At 37.4% G+C, this 21,133-nt stretch overlaps 1 protein-coding gene and 1 long non-coding RNA gene across 3 annotated transcripts; both read left to right on the top strand.

Annotated features, from left to right (window-relative positions):
- Window positions 1-3,691: 3,691 nt before the first annotated feature.
- Window positions 3,692-10,215, top strand: LOC135610193 (diacylglycerol kinase 2-like). 2 transcript variants are annotated; one of them, XM_065104372.1, is made up of 8 exons: window positions 3,692-3,828; window positions 4,555-5,712; window positions 7,077-7,452; window positions 7,553-7,629; window positions 8,420-8,539; window positions 8,626-8,790; window positions 9,014-9,151; window positions 9,684-10,215. In XM_065104372.1, the coding sequence occupies exons 2-8, from the start codon at window positions 4,588-4,590 to the stop codon at window positions 9,834-9,836; spliced, it is 2,154 nt and encodes a 717-aa protein (XP_064960444.1). In that variant the 5' UTR covers window positions 3,692-3,828; window positions 4,555-4,587; the 3' UTR covers window positions 9,837-10,215. The 2 variants fall into 2 exon arrangements, with proteins under 2 accessions (XP_064960444.1, XP_064960450.1); XM_065104378.1 differs by lacking the exon at window positions 9,684-10,215 and adding an exon at window positions 9,411-9,608.
- A 1,515-nt stretch (window positions 10,216-11,730) lies between these two features.
- On the top strand, window positions 11,731-13,779 carry LOC135613512 (uncharacterized). The gene is made up of 2 exons (XR_010487329.1): window positions 11,731-12,850; window positions 13,063-13,779. It is a non-coding gene; the product is annotated as an uncharacterized LOC135613512 (long non-coding RNA).
- Window positions 13,780-21,133: the final 7,354 nt, after the last annotated feature.

The raw sequence follows: 21,133 nt of genomic DNA, 5'->3' as shown, positions 1-21,133 counted from the left end.
AAGTACCAGTGTTTTGACCTCGTGTCGGGCGCTACGAGGTCCATACCGGGCGATAACAGTTGAAATTTGGTGCGTACTGACCGATATGCCTTGGTACCGATCGGTACACACTGGATTTTGATCGTTACTGAGGTGTACTGGTCGGTACGTACCATAACGAGCAGGGCTCTATATATTTGTACATATTGAAATTGAGATCATTTGGATACTTCTACTTCATTAGAATGCTTTGGAATTTGGATTTGATCAGGCCTATTTAAGAATTTAGTAGAAAAAAACATCCTAAAATCAGACATCACAATTTGAAACTCAGGAGCATTCTTTCGATGATGACAAAATTAAGTGCCTTTTTTTATACTTGAATGCATCCTTCCCTTGGTTCATTTTTCTATAGATATTTAAAGAGATTGTTAGAATAGTGTATCAAGTAAATAATTCCTGATTCACAAATCTGATGCTTATCTACAGAATTGTTTACCATGTAATAGTCTACATGTTTGCACTAAAAAAATAATAGAAATAGAAAAGGATAATAATTTCATTATTATCTTTTGCAAATTCACAGTTTTGTTGTTGTTGTTGTTATATCTTCTGCAAATTTGCATGGATTTTTTGTTCCAAATTCCAGACCTCATTCTCCTTGGGATTTGATCGGGGAGTTTCAACATGCAAAGCATGTAGCATTTTTTTTGACGTAACCCTTAAACTTTCTATCTTGAAGTGTTTAGAAGACTTGAAATATTGGTGTCAGTAATGACAGTAATGCCAGTTACCACGAGGCCATGTTTTTAAGCTAATTCTAGAATGACTTTCTATTAGTTCTTTTGGTCTATGTTGCATTTTTCTCTAAAGAAAAGGGTGTAGTTGGAGTGTGTTATTCATGTTAATTTCATTTTGTTGGTCTTTCATTTCCAAATAAATTGTTCTATTCAGAGAACACTGGATTTAATTATGTACAGGGTTATGAGAATTACCATAAGAGGTTATTTCTCGAACACAATATTTATGGATTTGTTGCTTCTCCTTGATGGTTAATACTCGTGTTGCTTTAGTATTGTACAAGCATCTGGCATGTGCATTAGGTATTGCTTAGAAGTTGGGCCGGCTGTATTTTCTCAATGTGCTGCCTTTGCTTCCTTCATACTCTAGACCATTTCAATGTACCAGTACATCTAACCATATTTGTATATTTGTATATATGATCTTGATATTAGCTGGGAGTTGGTGAAGCTCCTATGCAACCTCTTCCTCGGCGATCTCTTCTCATATATAAGAAGTAAACTAAAATGCTTCTAAGAAATTTGACGAAAATGAAATATATTGGAAATTTGCTTACTTCTAATACCGAAACAACTAGAAAAAAAATCTCAATTTTGAAATCATTGGTCTCATGCGATACCAATATCATGTGTGGCCAATGACATTGTCATAGACAAGCTTGATGATGAACGAAATCCATGTAGCCAACCCCAAATAGTATTGTTGTTGTCATTGTTATTGTATGCAATTTAATGTGTTCCTACTTCTAAGTCTTTTTCCTCTGACTTCCAGAACCAGAAGCATCACCAGGCATGCATTCTTTTACCAGGCCAAATATTTGGATCAACCAATGACACAAAACACAAGATAGTCTGTGGTTGCAGCCCACATCTTGACTGTGCCGTTTACAATTTGGATGGAAAATCTTCTTCTGACTGCTAAACTTGTTCATGTACAAGTAGAACTTATCTGATTCCCTTCACTTTTCCTGCTTCATCTGTAAACTGTTTCATATAAATTGTCCTCATTGTGACACCATTTAAAGCAGTGACTGGAACTGGAACTGGTCATCGTTGAGACAGGTATGTTAATTGGTTGTATGGTTGCTCATCTGCCACTTCCAGAACCAGAAGTCTTCTTCCTCTGACTTCCAGAACCAGAAGCATCACCAAGCATGCATTCTTTTACCAGGTCAAATATTTGGATCAAACGATGATGCAAAACACAAGATAGTCTATGGTCGCAGTCCACATCTTGCCTGTGCCGTTTACAATTTGGATGGAAAATCATTCTTCTGACTGCTAAACTTGTTCGTGTGCAAGTAGAACTTATCGGATTCCCTTCACTTTTCCTGCTTCATCTGTAAACTGTTTCATATAAGTTGTCCTCATTGTGACACCATTTAAAGCAGTGATTGGAACTGGAACTGGTCATCGTTGAGACAGGTATGTTAATTGGTTGTTAGGTTGCTCATCTGCCACTTCCCTTTCTTCATCTCTTAAGGATTTTAGATTAGCCTGAAAACTACAGTCAACTGCACTCTTTATCATGATTAATACTTGGACCCTTCTTGCATGCTTGTCTCTTTCAGGACTGGTGAGATTAATTTAGCTCACAAATCTGGGCTTATATATCCATCATCATTGCCATTTGACTGCCATTTCCCATTCCAACACCATGATCTGGTAAGCCAATGCCTTGAATAAGCTTGCTTACTTTGCTGCAACGTGAAGAAAATGTCATTTTCATGTGATGCCCATACATCATGACCTTTTTTCTTTCTTTATGGTGAGGACGGCAGCATAAGGTCACATGAGCTTGGCTTGAACAGGAGTGTTGGATCTCAACTGTAATTTTTATATCATTCCTGTTGCATGATATTGTTGTAACAGTGACAAGATTGGCCTGTGAGTTCATATTCGAATCTATCATTTTCTGAGTTCATAAATGAGATCATCTGTTAGATATTGGGACAACTAATTAGCTCCAACCAGTTTTGAATTGATTGTATGCAGGAGTATACAACAACAATAAGAACATGGAACACTGGGTCTGGGCCACTACAGCAAGAACAATGAAGGTTCTGTTTCCTCCCCCACCTGAATGTTCTCTTCCTGTTTTAATATTCTCAGCATTTTAATGGAATAAAATAAAGATTGATAGTAGAAAATGATGAATTTTTTTGGCCACTTTATATGCAACATAATATGATTCTTCCAAGGCATCAAGAAGCATGCATGGACTTGATTCTCTACATAAAAGATGTGTTCTTAATATATCTCTAGGCATTCTTTTCTGTTTTTAATCTCCCAAAGTGTTGTTAAAGATTCTCTGCATTTAATCAGGAAGAATCTCTACACTTTATTGCAGGTTCTGCCTCTCATTACAATATTCTATAAAGGTTATCATAAGTAATTAATTATTAACCCTCCCTCTCATTCAATTACTTTTATGATATTATTATGTATCTGATTGTTATAATATGTTATAACCAACCAATGTGCCAATTATCATAAAGATGAAACACTAAAAGATATAATTAGTTTTTTGTTGAGTAATTATGGAATTAAGAATATGATAATTCATCATTATTATCTCTCATTCTGTAAGACATTATTGGCTTATATTGACCTTTTTATTTTGTATTTTTTTCTTTTATTATTATTATTATTATTATTATTATTATTATTTTATATATATATATATATATATATATATATTCGTATAAATGTTTGACCAGATCAGATTTGTTTTCTCTCCAAAACAAAAAAGCAAAAAACAAAAAAAAAATCAGAAAACACTTTTCCCCTGCTTTGTTTTACGAAGTCGCGCGTCCGCTACGCATGCGTTTATATACGTGTATATGGACATCGTGAGTGCGCGCATCGTATCCCATGTGATGCAACGATATAAAGCCGTCGACAGCCAAACCCGCCTTGGTTCCGTCGCCATTTCTCCTTTCCTTTCGCTTCTTCTTCTTATTTCCTTCGCCTCTAAGGAAGAGGCGATCGAGAAAGAGAAGAGAGCGATAGAGTGCGGGAGAGGAATTGAGGGGTTTGGATTTTGGAGGTACGTAATTGGTTGTCTGTGTTTGCAGTTTTTTTGTTCTGGTAATGTAGGATCAGATCTGGCCCCGATGTTATGGGCATTCGCTGCCGCGGTGTCGGTTTATGTGTTGGCTTGATGATTCTTGAATCGCTGTTAGGGTTTTTGCTGTCTTTCGTCGGATGTAGCTTCGGTAGATTGATTTGGGCTTTTGACTGGCGTTTCCTTCTTGTTTTTGGACTTCTGCGTCTTCTTCTGCTTGTCGTTTCTGAGGTGCTCTCGTGATGGGTCTTCCGTTTTGACATGAAGCTTCCATAGCTTAAAATTGATTCGCCTGTCGTAATAATGACAAAAGTTCTTCATCTTATATTTGGTCTATGAACTCCAGTCTTTCAACAGCAATTACCTACATATCTTGGAATGTTGGACTTATTGGGATGTTTGAATTATTTGTTGAATCACTAGTTAGACAACTTCAGAATAATTTTCTATATAAGTTTAGAACCCATATGATTTCTGCTTAATGTCTTCTCCTCGTTGGTGCATGTCATAAATAATTCCGGATATTTTTTCTGACACCATTGAACAGCAATGACAAAGTCTTTTTTACATGTCTTGATCATAAATGAATGCTGTTATATGATGTTTGAATGGTGCTTCAATCAACTTAACTTGTTCATCTTGGAGAGAGGAATGACATTATGTGTACTTTAACTGAATTGCTTAGTGGTCATCATGTTTTCTTTTCAGATTTTATTTTGGGTCCAACTGAGGCTAATAATTATGGATTTTGGTGCCACACTTTTAAGAACGGCTACTGAATCTGTGGTTTTCAGATTTGGGATTTTTAGTTGGCTCGTCACTGCTGGATCATTTGGACTTCTGGCTGTTGTTTATGTGTTCCTAAAGTTGCAGAGGCAGGCATCCGTGAACTGGGTTAAAGCCGCAGCTAGAGAAAAAAAGAAAGCATGGGCACATCTAAAATGTCCAACTGCGCCTCATGCATGGACAGAAGACTGCTCTCGTAGTGGTCAACCATCCACATGTTTTGTTTGTTTGTATTCATTAGCCTCCCCACAAACTTGTGGTGCCAATGGGACAGGGAATGGTCTCATTCACCGTTGCACTGTTTGTGGTGTTGCAGCTCATTTTCACTGTTCTCAGTATGCCACAAAAGACTGCAAACTTGTAGCACAAGCTGGTGCATCTCATCTGCTGCATCATTGGTCGGAGAGATGGGTGAACTCGGATGAGAACCCCGAGATGTCTTGTTTTTGCTGTTACTGTGATGAACTATGTGGCATACCTTTTCTTGGTGCTTCTCCCATTTGGTGCTGCTTGTGGTGTCAGCGCCTTGTACATGTTGATTGTCATGCCAAATTACTGAAAGAGACTGGTAATGTTTGTGATTTAGGCCCTCTAAGAAGACTTATCCTTTCTCCTCTTTCTGTGCAAAACCCAAATGGGAGACAAACAACTAGTGGTATGTTGAATTCTATCAAGGAAGAGATAATTGCTTCATCAATGAGGGGTGGCTTGAGAAGGCGGCAAAACCGAAGTAAATATGGCAACAACCATCCGGTGCCTTCTGGAATTCCTAATAGTAAATTGCAGAGTGATGTGGAGGAAAACTCGCTATTTGAATCAATGCTTAGAAGGCTTGCTGGATGGAACAAGTCCAACAAAAAGAACAATCAGGACGATGGATCGGCAAATCTTAGAAGCACTAGCAAGGTTCTCTACAAGAAAAACAAGTACACTGTTGATGTTGATGGAATAGACAAGTATAAGGTGGTTGATTTGCCGCAGGATGCCAGACCACTTCTTGTTTTTATTAATGCCAAAAGTGGTGGTCAGAATGGAACTTCTCTAAGAAGGAGATTGAGCATGTTACTGAACCCTGTACAGGTCAGTGTACTTTATGTTGTTTCTTGGCTATTTAATTAGTATTTTCTCTCTCTTTATACACCATATCATGTTTTTTGGTAGTGATGTTTTGGTGAAAGCATATATGTTCTGAATATAGTCTTATTTTTATTTTCTATTTTTCTTTTTTTTATTTTTAAAATTCTTTTACCTTTATATTGTAAATTGTGTGTGTCAAACCATAGTGGTAGATGATCTTCAAGTACGGTAGCATATGTTAGGCACTCCGAGCAAAAAACGGTTCACCAATAATAAAAAACGATGGGAAGTCCAATTGAACAAGGCTCTTGCCAATGCAGGATATACAGATGGTCAATTTTTGCAGAATTATCCTTTGAAGCATAGAGACATTATGTGACTCAAAACTCGATCACCTAGATCATAAAGAAGCAACCTCGTCGGATGTTACATCTCACTCTCTTCACCGGCAAAAATAATTAATTTATAATGTAAATATGTCAATGATTACTATAACAAAGGTTCAAATAAATGTTCATATTGAGTCAACCACAAGTTTCACATAAATAGAAATGCTATATAATATCAGAATATTAAAATGCACTGTGATGTCCACTTATAGTCTGTATGTGTGAGAGAGAGAGAGAGAGAGAGAGAGAGAGAGAGAGAGAGAAGGATTCAAAGTGCAGGGAAGGGAGAGCATGCAGAGGAGAGAGATTGCCCTGGAGTAGCAAGGTGGGATAGGTGAACAATCGCCTTTGCTAGTTAAAAAGTAGTTGTTGGGTTGAAGATAAAGTCAAAATCTTTTCATTGTGACATTCTTACTTGAAAACCTAGAAACACATTTACCTTGTGTTAACTTAGCCTTTTCTTAACAGATTTATATCAACCTGCTAGTTAAAAGGGTTATTGGGCTTGGAGCACCTGCTAGAACCCGGAACTCAATGGCCACTAGTCTGTTATAGCCTGCTAAAGTAGCTGTAAGTTAAATCGCAATATTACACTACTGCAAATGATGGCACATAGCACTATAAGCTACCATAGTGACCATTATAGTGACTGCTATGGTTGCTTTTTAGAACAATATCCTTGTAATTGAAATAATAGGAAAAAGTTTTGTCTTGATTGTTCATGGACAATCATATTTCAAAACTGGATAATTATATTTTTGGATACTGTTATAGCACTTCCTGACCTGAACGAATACATATTCGAAGGAGTATTTGATAGCCTTTATGATAGATCTGTTTTATCAGTGACTTTAACATGGAACACTTACTGTTAATTAAAGTTTGATTGGAATTATTGACCAACACAGTTCTATGGTTTTAAATTAATAGTATTTAATGAATTAGTAGTTCTGCTAATTATAAAGTATATAATCTCAGATCTTTGGATTAAGCGCTATGCGGGGACCTGAAGTTGCATTGAAAATGTTCCATGATATCCGATACTTCAGAGTTCTCGTCTGTGGTGGGGATGGTACCGTAGCCTGGGTTCTTGATGCCATTGAGAAGGAAAACTTTGAATCTCCTCCTCCTGTTGCAATACTTCCACTTGGCACAGGGAATGACTTGTCTCGAGTTTTACAATGGGGAGGAGGCTTGTCTTCAATTGAAGGGCAAGGTGGCTTAGAAGCCCTTCTTCATGATATCGACCAAGCAGCACTTACTATGTTAGATCGTTGGAGTGTCACAATTAAGGAACACAATGTGGAGAAAGGCAAAAATGTAAAGCAGTTGAAGTTCATGACAAACTATCTTGGTATGCTTGCTTAAACTGTTGGCCACTTCGATCAGCAATGAGTTTAGTCTAGAACATTTTGAATTCTTTTCTGTTTCTCTCTTCCACCATTCTCAACTAGGCATTGGATGTGATGCAAAGGTAGCATATGACTTCCACATGACTCGGGAAGAAAGACCTGACAAGTTCTATAGCCAGGTAATTTCTTCAGCCCTTTTTATCCCTTGAGTATTTTCTTTATAGGTGATTTCAGCCAGACATCAGGGTATTCTATTTTATTAACTTTTCTATTTATATTTCTTTGGGGTTATCATTTCACTGGTTGACTTTGCTTCAGCATTATACTTGTCTAGAAGCAAAAAAATATAAGATGGAAGTCTGCTTTAGTTGCACTTAAGCAATTTGATAGATAAAATTCCTTTTATAAGTTGAATTGGCGGTGTCATATAATTGACAACTATTTTGGTCCTTAAGACCCAGTAATGAAGTTTGGCTTTTGTTTTTGAACAATGAGCAATTGTACTTGTTCTGTCTGGTCAAGGTCTAATATGTTCATTTATCTTAAACATTCAACACTATCAATGTAGTTATAATGCTCTCTGCAATACAGTATTGTACCTTTGCTTTTAAAGAATATGCACATGCTTCGTATTAGATAAGCATGTGCGTCGTATTGCACCATGAAACATGAATGTATCCTGCTTTTTTAGGATGACCCCCTACCCTTTGTTCAAAGAGAGGCATTATGCCATGAAAGTCGTCATGATATTTGAGCACTGGCAGTATAAACCTAAACTTTGTGAGAACTTCTGTTAGCTTTTCCAAATTTGAAAGAGCATAACTACAGAAGTGGAAGAAAGGTTTCTCATAGTTAGCTGCATGCTTTATGATGCCATTACTAAAATGATCTTTTTATTTTCATCGAAGCTGTGATCATAATGTAATTATGGGCCTAAAATTTTATGTCTGACTGATAACTATTTTACAGTTTGTAAACAAGTTGCGATATGCTAAAGAGGGTGCCAAGGATATCATGGACAGAACATGTGCTGATTTACCATGGGAAGTAAAGCTTGAAGTCGATGGTCACGAAATTGAAATCCCAGAGGTGAAATTACACTCTTGTTTTCTAGCTATTCCATATTATCTTCTTTAGCGTCTATCTTATTTCACTATCTTTGGCACTTCTCCCAGGATGCAGAAGGTGTGCTTGTGTTAAATATCAGTAGCTACATGGGAGGGGTGGATCTATGGCAAAATGACTATGAGCATGATGATGATTTTGACATGCAGTCGATGCATGATCAAACACTTGAAGTTGTATGCATATCTGGGGCATGGCACCTTGGGAAACTTCAGGTTTTACTTTCTTCTCTTCTGATTTTCATTATAATATTGTTCTTTTTCGGCTATGACTTCTTAGTAAATTTGGAGGAAACAAAATAAGGAAATGATAAAGCAAAAAAGCAAATACTCTTTTTATTAAATAGGAAAAAGAGAAGTGTTGTAGAATCTTGAAAGATTTGGACATATTTTTCATAGGTCATCACAAAGAATTTTGATCTGTTCAATGGTAAAACAGGTAGGACTTTCAAAAGCCCGAAGACTGGCCCAAGGAAAAGTAATAAGGTTACACATGGACAGTCCCTTTCCTGTTCAGATTGATGGGGAACCGTGGATCCAGCAACCTGGTGGCCTTGAAATAATGCATCATGGACAGGTATTTTTCTTTTTTCTTATATGTGCACCTGCTGCTTGCTGCTAATGCTTTCTACGGTAAACATAGAAGAATATCTCTATTATGGATTGCATGAACAAGTCTTTAAATATGTGGATACACAATGTTAGTAACTCCTTTGGATTTCCATAGTACGTGCATTCTACTGTTAATATGTCATTCTGTGGTGAAAAGGAGAAATTTTCTATCTTACACAACCCTCAGGCATTACCATTTACCAAACTTGTTATATTCTGACCAGAAGGTGCAGCTGTTGAAGTGCTTGTATTTACCAAGCTGGTATTTTGAAGCAGCAAATATTAGATAATGCAGTGATTCTGCTATATGCAGAACTATTATGCTTGTTCATACAAAGGTGTTTTTCATCTTTATGAAGTCAGTATTTCTTTTATCTTTATAAATGATTACTGTTATAACACTTGTAGACAATTCTGGGGAAGGGGCATTTGGTTATAGTCGATCTATCGTATGCACTGATTAATTTTCCTAAGGGAGCAATAAATCACTATTACAGGCGTTCATGTTGAGGAGGGCATCTGAGGAGCCTACTGGACATGCTGCAGCGATCATGACAGAGGTCCTTGTAAATGCCGAGTGCAGTGGCCTCATCAATGCTGCCCAGAAGAGAGTGCTCCTCCAGCAAATGGCACTTCGTCTATCCTCCTAAAATCGACTCTCTCATATCAGCTTGTCGTTAGTGCGATGGAGAGCTCAAGAATAAGTCATCCTTCAGCATCACCAATATACTTCTTTAAACCCCTTTCATATGGGTCGTCAACTCAGATAGTTTAGAAAAGATTTTCCCGCAAAAGAATGAGAAGTTTTTTTTTTAATCCTCACATGGTTAGGTTTTCCCAGGTGGGAGTGCAAGTTGAAACATGCCAAATTTTGTACTTAGATGGACACCAACGTATATGAGCTGGATGGATACATGGAAAGGAAAAGAAATAGATAAGAAAAACAATTTTGAGGCTTGACTTTGAGATGGAAGAAAGTAATCCATTCCAGGGATAAACATGATCTCCTTTTTATACTGCATTCATTCATCTGCAAGCATAACATTTCATATCTTTGTTTGAGGAGAAATGGATTTCTTCTACTGTTGCAGACACACTATTCCGCATTCATTTGCAAGTTTTATTATTATCATTATTTGTTGTTTGTTTGTTGGACTTTCAACAAGGAAATCTAGTTTTGCATTACGGAATGCTTAATGAGATTTGTTGACTGACTTCCCAAACCTATGGCTTTGGCATATTTATATACAGACCATCGTATATGGTAGCCATATACAAAATTGATGTCTTAAAGATTAATTTCTAAGATGTCACTACAACATTTATAAACAGCAAGGCTTACTTAGTAGTTCATGGCAGCATAATTAATCTTGTTGAACTAGTAGTTTCACCAAGAAAAATTAACAAAATATTTCAGCCAAAATAAAGTTGGATTTTCATAAGAAGGTTTGCTCGTCTCTTTTAAATGTAAAAATGTATGAATCACACACTTGCACAAATGGATAGTCATAATATTATCATAAACTCTAAGCAAGCAAATATCTACTCTTAATGACTTGCTAGAACATTATGTTAACTCGTTGTTATTCTTCTTTCTAAAAGGAATGTTAATCTCTAAAGAAACAATGCAACGAAACGTGATGGTCGTAAGGTTGTCGAATCGAGAGGGATCTTTTTTAGTGGATGGATGGATGGATGGATGCCAAAATGTGACTTTTTGTGCACATCTTTACGAATTAAAATAGTTCCAATGAGAGTGAGAGCTGCGTTCATGTTCCGGACCAGATTCATCTTGTCCTTCTCAGAGGCCACATCCAGCACGCACTAGTGTTGTTTGCCACCTTGTGGAATATGTGGCGCAAAGATGTCCATGATTTGCTCTTCCCCTCCCCTTGTTGGATAACCAATGCCATTTGTCGCTTGAAAATTGGTACATAATAACATGAGAAATGAGTTACATGATGTGATGAGGTCATAAATCAGAGATCGATGCAGTCATTTCTTATTTATAATTGAGATTGACAACTGTTTATGGAGGAGAGAAGAGTGACCGATCCAATAATATACTAACCATACCATCAGCAAGTAAAAGAACATAGGTAGGAGGATGAGTGCTTATTGCTGTACATAATGAAACAAACAAAAAATAATAACAAGAGAGTTTAGAACCAAAAAAAAAAAAAAAAGAGCATTTTATATAGAACATTAACTCATGTTTATATATATATATATATATATATATATATATATAAGATACATAGAAATTTTTAGTTATTATTAAAAAAAATTTTAAAAAATAAGATAATAATGTTTAACATCATAAGATGGATAGATACAAATCGAAACTCACGAACAAGATTTTTTAAAGATAAAACGTGTTACACTTTGGTACGATAAACACGTTTAACTAGTAGACTTTATAGATAATAGTGATCCTTCTTGTATCCCGCATTGATAAGAGCTTTAATATATTAATTTATATTTTTTTTTCCAATTGAAACAGGAAATGCTATTAGTTTATCTTTAAAAAAACTATATATGTCATGCAATGTGTATATGATTGGAGCTGAGGGAAGAGGTTGTTGTGTTGGGAGCAAGCAAGCAAGCATTGTATGACAAAGAAGCATTGAAGGGGAAAGAGGTGGTGGGAGCAGAATAGAAAGAGACAGGGAATAGATGGTGGCCAGGTGAAGGGAACCTTCAACATCTATCACACCCCACCCCCCTTTGGCCCTTCCCAGAAGCCATCTCCTACCTCTGCACCCTCTCTCTCTCTCTCTCTCTCTCTCTCTCTACTTTCTTGTTCATGCGTGTTAAGAGTTTGTAAAGATATTATTACCATTCATTTCTGACGATGAAGCTTCTATGACTTTCCATCCCCAACAAATCTAAATAAATATCATCAGAAAATTATGTGTTTGGGATTCACAAATCCTAATATAGTTTTTGTTTACGATCCCAACAGGAAAAGAAATCCAACACCACTCATGTCCCCTAAATTTGGCATGCAAAATAAAATAGGATCATGTCATGATTACATATTATGATGGCATGGTGGAGACTGTAGCAGTGCATAAGTAGCCACAACACCAACCTCATATTAAAGGAAGAAAGGATGTTCTAAGGGCTTCGACTACAACACAAACTATATCATGATTTATTAGTTTATCTTTGGCATCATCTAATGTTGCTTCCCGTGCATGGCACACCATTTTTGTGTCACAGGCTTCCTTCCTTTGGCTGCTACAGATGGAGATCCTCACACTCTCGTCGGCTATGTCGTGACACGAGGAGGGGTGTGGAATGTTCCACTCCAACTTTCCTGGATGTTGGAGGTCTGGAGGGAGGGGTCGACCATAAAATGGGATGCAATGCATCCACCCGCAGAAGCCTACACAGGTTTCTCTCTTTGAAAGCAAAGCACCATAAGCACATCTGGTGTTGCCTTTTCCTCTCTCTCTCTCTCTCTCTCTCTCTCTCTCTCTCTCTCTTCTCAGCCTTCTCCCCTACATACATGCATGTGAGCAGCAAAGCATGAGGAGCACGGACAAACACATGCACTCGAGTTCTTCTTTTGCCTGAGGAGATCAAACCTTGTTGTCATGTTGGCTTTGAGGTTCAAGCATGGTCTCCACTCAGACTTTCTCCTTCATGTTTCCTTCTGGTAAGACTCTCCGCTCTCTGTATTTGAGGGGGAGGAAATCAATCTATCTTCAAAGAATTGATGGAGGTTTCGATCTTGGAGTTTATGAAGCAGTATGAATGCACTGCTTGATGGACATTTGCTCGATCCAATATGTGTTCCTTAGAGATTAAATTTCTTGATTAGTTTCTGTCTCACGGAACTGACTATTCTCCTATGGCCAATGCGATCAGGAAACGATTTCTGCAACGGGAGCTCGGACACTATTGCTTAGATTGAGCTCATCTTGGACTCTCGGTTCCTCGTTCAGGGATTCAGCCACCGAGATAGCAGTTCGTCCTCTCGGTTTCAGGGATTCAGCTTCCGATCCTAATCTGGAAAGAACTCATTTGACTTGGTAAGATTCCACATTGAGAATCGTCGTCATTGGTGGGAGTTGAAGACGATGATTTGTCCTTCCCGAGAGAAACTTTGGGACGAGGTAACATCCATGAACGCCAAAAGTTCAGATTGGCAGACAGCTTGACCGAGGTGCTTCGATGGAAGGAAGAACTCGGAAGGATCATCTCGCAGCCGATTCAAGAACCGTCTATAGAGGTTCCACCACCACACCACGAGAACAAAGCCATACATCTTCCCCCTCTAAATATTTTAGTGCAGAATCATTGCTGCTACTTCTTTGCCTCACTGCCTCATTGCTGATACTTCCGGTGATACTGCCTCCGCTGCCGCCGCCACCTCTTGCGGTACTCCTACTCCCAATCGGCATACTCGTTTTGCTCATGATCTTGGCATTTATGCCCTCGGATGTAAGCAAGATTGCATGCCCCTGTGAATGAGTTGTGGATTGTCATCTTGTGTTCATGTCTTGCTTGAATGAGTCTTTTTCCTGTTCATTCCTGATGTAAATGCATAAAATGGTTATGTAATATATTTCTAATCATTCTGTATATGCTTCACCAAAAGTTTTGATGATAGGTTGGCAACAAGATCAGACTACTTGAGCATGAAAATATTGTGTGTAGATGTAGAATATTAGGTTCAAACTTCTCATTTAGAATGTAACAGCTACTTTGTACCTAAGAAACCACAAACATTTGATAGCCAGAGGAAATAAATTTGTGCTTGAAACTTTCCTTTGTTCTTTTCTCTTATGCAAAGAACAACAACTGCATAGGAGTAAAACAGAATAATTTGACTTGCCAGTGTAAAGTGCTATTGAAACAGGTGAAGTATGGAAGAATCATAATCCTTATCTGGAATTGAAGGCAGAGAACACATCATGGTTAGAAATAGGACATAGAATCATATGTTTCACATACATCCCCCCTCCTACTACTTTCAGCAAGCTAACAACTAGTCAATTGATTGGATGAGCCCCATTGTGAAGGTTTGACTTGATCATAGCTTCAATGTGACTAAATCAAAGACTAGGGTTTATGACACACACATGGAAGAAATCATGGTTCTTGGTGGTGATTACTATCATCAAACCAATTCCTTGAGTTCCTATCCTGTGCTGGAATCCTCTGCTGTGCAGTGATTGAGTTTTTTTGAGCTTCAACATGTACTGATGGATCCATAACTTTCTGTGCTTGATCCAAAATTGTTGTTGACACAGCTTGTCTTTCTCACCAACTTTGGTGCAAGGAAGGCAGTGGCTTCAAGTTGTTCTTCAACAGATATCCTATTCTTTTATGCTTTCTGGAGACATCCTCTTACATGAATCATATCCCTCTCCCCATGATTTCAGGATTCACTTTGTTCCACTAGCATGAAGATTGGGGAGAACATTTCCAAATTGTTGTCAAGCTTTTTGTTGGTAACAGGCCATCTTTGTTCTGGATTTTTAGGGATCATCTTTGTTGATTTTTCACAATGATAATAATTTTCATGCAAGAATGGTTCTTCCTGGAATACATGAATCATATGATGCCAGCATTTCTATAAATCAGTGGAAATTTAAATGCATATGCCTACTTGGATATATCTCATGTTTATGGATATATATTTATTTTATTATTGTTAGTCAACACAAGATTGTAGTAATCCTTTGCCTACTACTAATACTAAGCTCAAAATATCTAAGTCAAAATTAATGATAATATACTTATCAGTTCCTTATAAATTCTAGCATACTCTCCTTGATTATGTTGAGTACCCTGAAAAATGTTTTTGCATCTTTCACATGACATCAATCAGCAATAATTTTCTTGGTTTGTGAATCACATCTTTGTTATGCATTAATATTCTCTTTGACACTCTTGCAATCCTGCCCAACTCAGTGGCAAAAAGGAGTTGGCACAAACTTGAGCAGTGGAGAGAGGAATGTGAATAAGTTCTCAAAAGTTGGACAAAAATCTATTTTTATTTTACAGATTAGACCAAACCAGAAAATTAGAAAAAATTATGATACATTATGTTTATATAATGTAGCTTAGAACATGATATATAGTTTATGAAATTTGATTATCCCTTTCGAGAGTCGTAGAATCATGGAATTATTATGGACGATAAATAAAAATAATATTTTTTTAATTAAGAAAAAGGGTAAAGGATATATAGCTTATCCTTTTTTTTCTCAAATAACTATAAAAAATTTTGTAAATCATACTTTAGACAAAAATGAGTTATTGAATTGGAAAAAAAAAAAATTGTTGAGTCGAATAAACTTATAATATGAAGAATACAATTTAAGAAGTATGGGATTAAGGTCTCTTCGATCGAATGTTATTCGATGAGTCATAATTTATGAGCACGAATACACAAGGAATTATGATTCGGAGAGTTCATCAAATAATTTCAAAGTAGGATGGAAATAACACTTGGCTTTTTTAATTTTGATTGAGATTATTTAACATTATTATAAACACCATGAAAACTATAAATAAATTTGACTATAAATTTTTAATAGTCATATATTTTGATATATAAATAAAAAAAAGTTATGATTAGATTCATGATTCTTTTTGTATTAAAAGGAATACAATAAAAAAAATATTTTATGTACTATAAAAGAAAGTTTTTAAATGGGCTAAAAAAGCATTTTATTTATTTTATTTTTATAAAAATAGAGTGGATTGTCACTTATTTATAAAGAGCGAAGTACAGCTTAGCTTGGTTACTCCATCGCCACTGCCATCTGTAAGCTTCCTCTACAGTCGCCGTGGCCTCCACCGTCGCGGCGACCGCTTGGCCCCCTTCGAAGCGTCCGAGATCTGTTGGGAAGAAACCTGTTAATGCGGAATAATTCTTTCCCTCTTTGTGTATCAAAATAGGTTCCTCATCAAAATACCAACTTGATATTCAAATGCTAATATCAATCAGCACAGCATAAACAATATAGCAATAAATCAATCACACAGTGAGACCAAATCTTTTTAACGTGGAAAACCCAATGTGGGAAAAACCACGGGACCGTAGTCCACCTCAAACTTCCACTATCAATAATGATGATAACAGGTTTACAGTAGGTCTTCTCTAGAATCACTAGAGGATCAGAATAACATCAAGAACATAGATCTTGGCTCAAGAATACCATATCTTCATCACATAGGTGGATCTCCTCCAAAGAGAATTCTAGGTCTCACAGAGTGGATATCGCAGGAAAGTACCTTAGAGAGGGTAAACTGCAGATCAACACCGTTAGGATTGTAGAGTTTGCTGCAAGGATTCTCCACATAAAATTTGGGCCGAAACTGACAACGTTTGGCCACCGATCGTCAAGCAGAAAAACTCAGAAACCTTACTTTCTCTCTCTATTTCTCTCTCCTCTTTTCTCTCTGCACGCCGTCGCTGTTCACTGTGCACGTACACTGCACGCTGCACGCTGCTCTACGTTTTTCTTTTCTCTGCATACCCTAATTTGCCTTACTTCACCTTAATGAGTGATTTGGGCTCAATAGGCCCAATTTGTCCAAGCCCACATATGGGCTGGACCCAACAATTCTCCCTCTCCAGCTCATATGGTGGGCTATACCAAGCCCGCTCTTCGCCTACATGCTTCAAGCTTCTCCTTAGGCAAAGACTTTGTCAACATATCTGAATCATTCTCATTGGTATGCACTTTTTCCAACTGTAATTCTTTCATCTCAAGCACATCACGAATCCAGTGATATCTCACATCAATATGCTTGGATCTAGAATGGTATGTTGAATTCTTGGAGAGGTGAATGGCGCTCTGACTGTCACAGCAAACAGTATATACTTCATGTTTCAAGCCCAATTCATGTAGAAACTTTTTCATCCATAAAGTTTCCTTCAGGCTTCAATAACTGCTATGTATTCTGCTTCTGTGGTTGATAGAGCAACACACTTCTGTAACTTAGACTGCCAAGAGACTGCTCCTCCTGCAAATGTCATCAAGAATCCCGAAGTGGACTTCCTGGAATCAGTATCACCTGCCATGTCTGCATCTGTGTACCCTTCTAACACAGGTTCATCACTGCCAAAACATAAACACAACCTGGAAGTACCTCTTAGATATCTTAATATCCATTTCACTGCTGCCCAATGTTCCTTTCCAGGATTAGAGAGAAATCGGCTAATAACTCCAACTGCATGAGCTATATCTGGCCTAGTACAAACCATAGCATACATCAAACTGCCTACTGCAGATGAGTAAGGCACTCTGAATATTTCTTCTTTTTCTTTCTCACTTGTAGGACATTGTTTCGAACTCAGCTTGAAATGACCTGCAAGTGGGGAACAAACTGCTTTGGCTTTACTCATGTTGAATCTTTCAAGAACCTTTTCAATGTAAGTCTCCTGAGATAGCCAAATCTTCCTTTTCTTTCTATCACGAAGAATCTTCATGCCAAGTATTTGTCTCACCGATCCTAAGTCTTTCATGGCAAAAGACTTACTTAGCTCTCTTTTAAGCTTTTCAATTTTTCCAACATCATGGCCAACAATCAACATATCATCAACATATAGCAGTAAAATAATAAAATCATCATCTGAAAATTTCTTCATAAACACACAATGATCAGATGTGGTTCTATCGTACCCTTGGCTCATCATAAAGGAATCAAACTTCTTGTACCATTGTCTAGGTGCCTGTTTGAGTCCATATAAGCTTTTCCTAAGCTTACATACCAGATTTTCTTTTCCCTTGACTTTGAAACCTTCTGGTTGCTCCATGTAAATTTCTTCTTCTAAGTCACCATGAAGAAATGCTGTTTTTACATCAAGTTGCTCAACTTCTAAATTCAAGCGGGCAGCCAAACCAAGAACAACTCGGATAGAGGACATTTTCACAACCGGAGAAAATATTTCTTCAAAGTCAATACCTTTCTTCTGACTGAATCCTTTCACATCTAGTCGTGCCTTGTATCTTTGTTGTGAGCTATTGTTTTCAGTCTTCAATTTATAAACCCACTTATTCTTGAGAGCTTTCTTCTCTTTCGGCAGCTTTACCAAGTCATAGGTGTGGTTCTCAAGTAAGGATCTCATCTCTTCTTGCATGGCTTTAACCCACTCACTCTTATTCTCATGTAGAATAGCTTCTTGGTAAGTTTCTGGCTCTCCCCCGTCAGTAAGCATAACATACTCATGTGGAGGATATCTGGTAGAGGGTTGTCGCTCTCTAGTGGATCTTCTCAATGGAATCTCAACTGGTGGTGGAGGTGCCTGTTCAGTTGGTTCAGCATCATCAACTGTAGGTGTATCATCACTAGTATTCTCACCACAATCTTCTTGTTCATCTCCCCCATGATCATCATGAACTACAGGTGAAGGAACTGGACCCAAACTCCAAGGAATATAAACAGAGGTTTCTGGCTTCTCAACATTATCACCATCATCAAACAATTGGTCTTCAAGAAACACAACATCTCTGCTTCTAATAATCTTCTTGTTCACTGGATCCCATAATCTGTACCCAAACTCTTCATGACCATATCCCAAGAAGATACATGCTTTTGTCTTATTATCAAGCTTGGACCTCTCATCTTTGGGAATATGAACAAATGTTTTACACCCAAAGACTCTCAAATGATTATAAGATATATCTTTTCCTCTCCATACTCTCTCTGGAACATCACCTTGCAGAGGAACTGATGGAGAAAGATTTATCAGGTCAACTGTAGTTCTCATAGCCTCCCCCCAAAATGACTTTGGTAACTTGGCGTGGGAAAGCATACACCTAATCCTTTCTTCAATGGTTCTGTTCATCCTTTCTGCCACACCGTTCTGCTGAGGAGTTTTAGGAACTGTTTTCTCAAGCCTGATACCATGGAACCTGCAATAATTCTCAAAAGGACCCCTGTACTCGCCACCATTATTTGATCGAACACACTTTAGCTTTCTGCTAGTTTCTCTTTCAACATTGACATGAAACTCCTTGAAAGCATCGAGTACCTGGTCTTTAGATTTCAAAGCAAAAGCCCACACTTTTCTAGAATGGTCATCAATAAAAGTAACAAAATAAAGAGCACCTCCAAGAGTTCTAGTTTGCATAGTACAAACATCAGTATGAACTAAATCAATAACATCAGATCTTCTAGATGATGAATATGTCTGAAATGCAACTCTATGTGTTTTTCCAACTAAGCAATGATCACAAGATTTAAGAGATGTACCTTGCAACTCTGGTAAGAACTGCTTTCTAGCAAGAGTTTGAAGTCCCTTCTCGCTGATATGTCCAAGCCTCTTATGCCAAAGATCTATACTTTCACCTTTTCGAATTGCATTAATCTCTCCTTTGTGTAGCTTAGCTTCCATGACATAAAAAGAGTTAATCTTCTTTCCTTTTGCCACGATTAGAGAACCTTTAGTGAGTTTCCATTTACTTTCACCAAAATAATGTGCAAAGCCCTCATCATCAAGTCTACCTGTAGATATCAAGTTAAGACGAATATCTGGAACATGCCTTACATCTTTGAGTATCAATTTGCTCCCAATACTGGTCTCCAAGCAAATATCTCCAATACCCACAATCTTAGATGTACCATTGTTTCCCATTCTGACATTACCAAAATCACCAGCAGTGTAAGATCTAAAGAAATCACCATGAGAAGTAACATGAAATGAAGCACCAGAGTCAATTACCCAATTACTGTCCTGAGCTACAAGGCTAACACAACCTTCATCACAGACAATAGTGATATTACCTTCAGCAGCAACTGTATTGGTCTCTTTTTCATTTTTCTTCATTTCATTTTGTTCTCGCTTCCAAAACCTACACTCTTTCTTCATGTGACCTAGTCTGTTACAGTGAAAACATTTGATATCTCTTCTAGACTTAGATCTTCCTCTATAACCATATGGATTTCTGCTATGACTTCTTCCACGTCTTTCTTGTTTTTCAGTAACAAATGCACCAGAAGAAGATTCACCCTGTTCTTTCCTTCTTGCATCTTCATTTAGCAAACTGTCTTTAACCATATCTATGGTTAGAGTCCCCTCTGGCGTGGAGTTACAAATAGTCACCACATACGTTTCCCAACTTTCTGGTAAAGAGCTGAGAAGTAATAATCCCTGCATCTCATCATCTATATTCATTTTCATAGCAACCAACTTGTTTGCAAGACTCTGAAATAGGCTTATGTGCTCAATAATGTTATCACCATCTTTATACTTCAAATTTACAAGCCTTCTGAGGAGAGAAATTCTATTTCCCACTGTCTTTTTCGCAAAAAGATTTTCTAACCTTTGCCAAACAACAACAGCTCTGGTTTCATCTGAAATATGCTCATGCAAGTTTATATCCATCCATCTTCTAATATAGGCAATAGCTTTTCTATGTTGAACTTCTCATTTTTCATCGTCCATAATAGAAGGTTTATCTTTAACCTTGATAGGCTTATACAAATCTTTGCAATAGAGCAAATCTTCCATCAGACGCCTCCAAGTGGAATAATTTGATGAGTTCAATTTAATCATACCATCTGACTGCTCCATTTCAATCACACAAGAAAACTAGCACCAAACAACCTGATGCTCTGATACCACTTGTTGGGAAGAAACCTGTTAATGCGGAATAATTCTTTCCCTCTTTGTGTATCAAAATAGGTTCCTCATCAAAATACCAACTTGATATTCAAATGCTAATATCAATCAGCACAGCATAAACAATAGAGCAATAAATCAATCACACAGTGAGACCAAATCTTTTTAACGTGGAAAACCCAATGTGGGAAAAACCACGGGACCGTAGTCTACCTCAAACTTCCACTATCAATAATGATGATAACAGGTTTACAGTAGGTCTTCTCTAGAATCACTAGAGGATCAGAATAACATCAAGAACATAGATCTTGGCTCAAGAATACCATATCTTCATCACATAGGTGGATCTCCTCC

The sequence above is a fragment of the Musa acuminata genome, chromosome BXJ1-2 (assembly GCF_036884655.1).
Source record: "Musa acuminata AAA Group cultivar baxijiao chromosome BXJ1-2, Cavendish_Baxijiao_AAA, whole genome shotgun sequence".
NCBI classification, from domain to species: Eukaryota; Viridiplantae; Streptophyta; class Magnoliopsida; order Zingiberales; family Musaceae; genus Musa; species Musa acuminata.
Note: the sequence above shows the minus strand (reverse complement) of the source record. Positions and strands in the feature narration are given on the sequence as shown.

What these genes read in the sequence shown, in the direction of transcription:
- LOC135610193 (XM_065104372.1), top strand. Translation starts at nt 4,588, where the DNA reads ATGGATTTTGGTGCCACACTTTTAAGAACGGCTACTGAATCTGTGGTT. An exon ending in ACGAAATTGAAATCCCAGAG is followed by an intron (nt 8,540 to 8,625) that starts GTGAAATTACAC and finishes CACTTCTCCCAG; the next exon opens with GATGCAGAAGGTGTGCTTGT. An exon ending in GGCACCTTGGGAAACTTCAG is followed by an intron (nt 8,791 to 9,013) that starts GTTTTACTTTCT and finishes ATGGTAAAACAG; the next exon opens with GTAGGACTTTCAAAAGCCCG.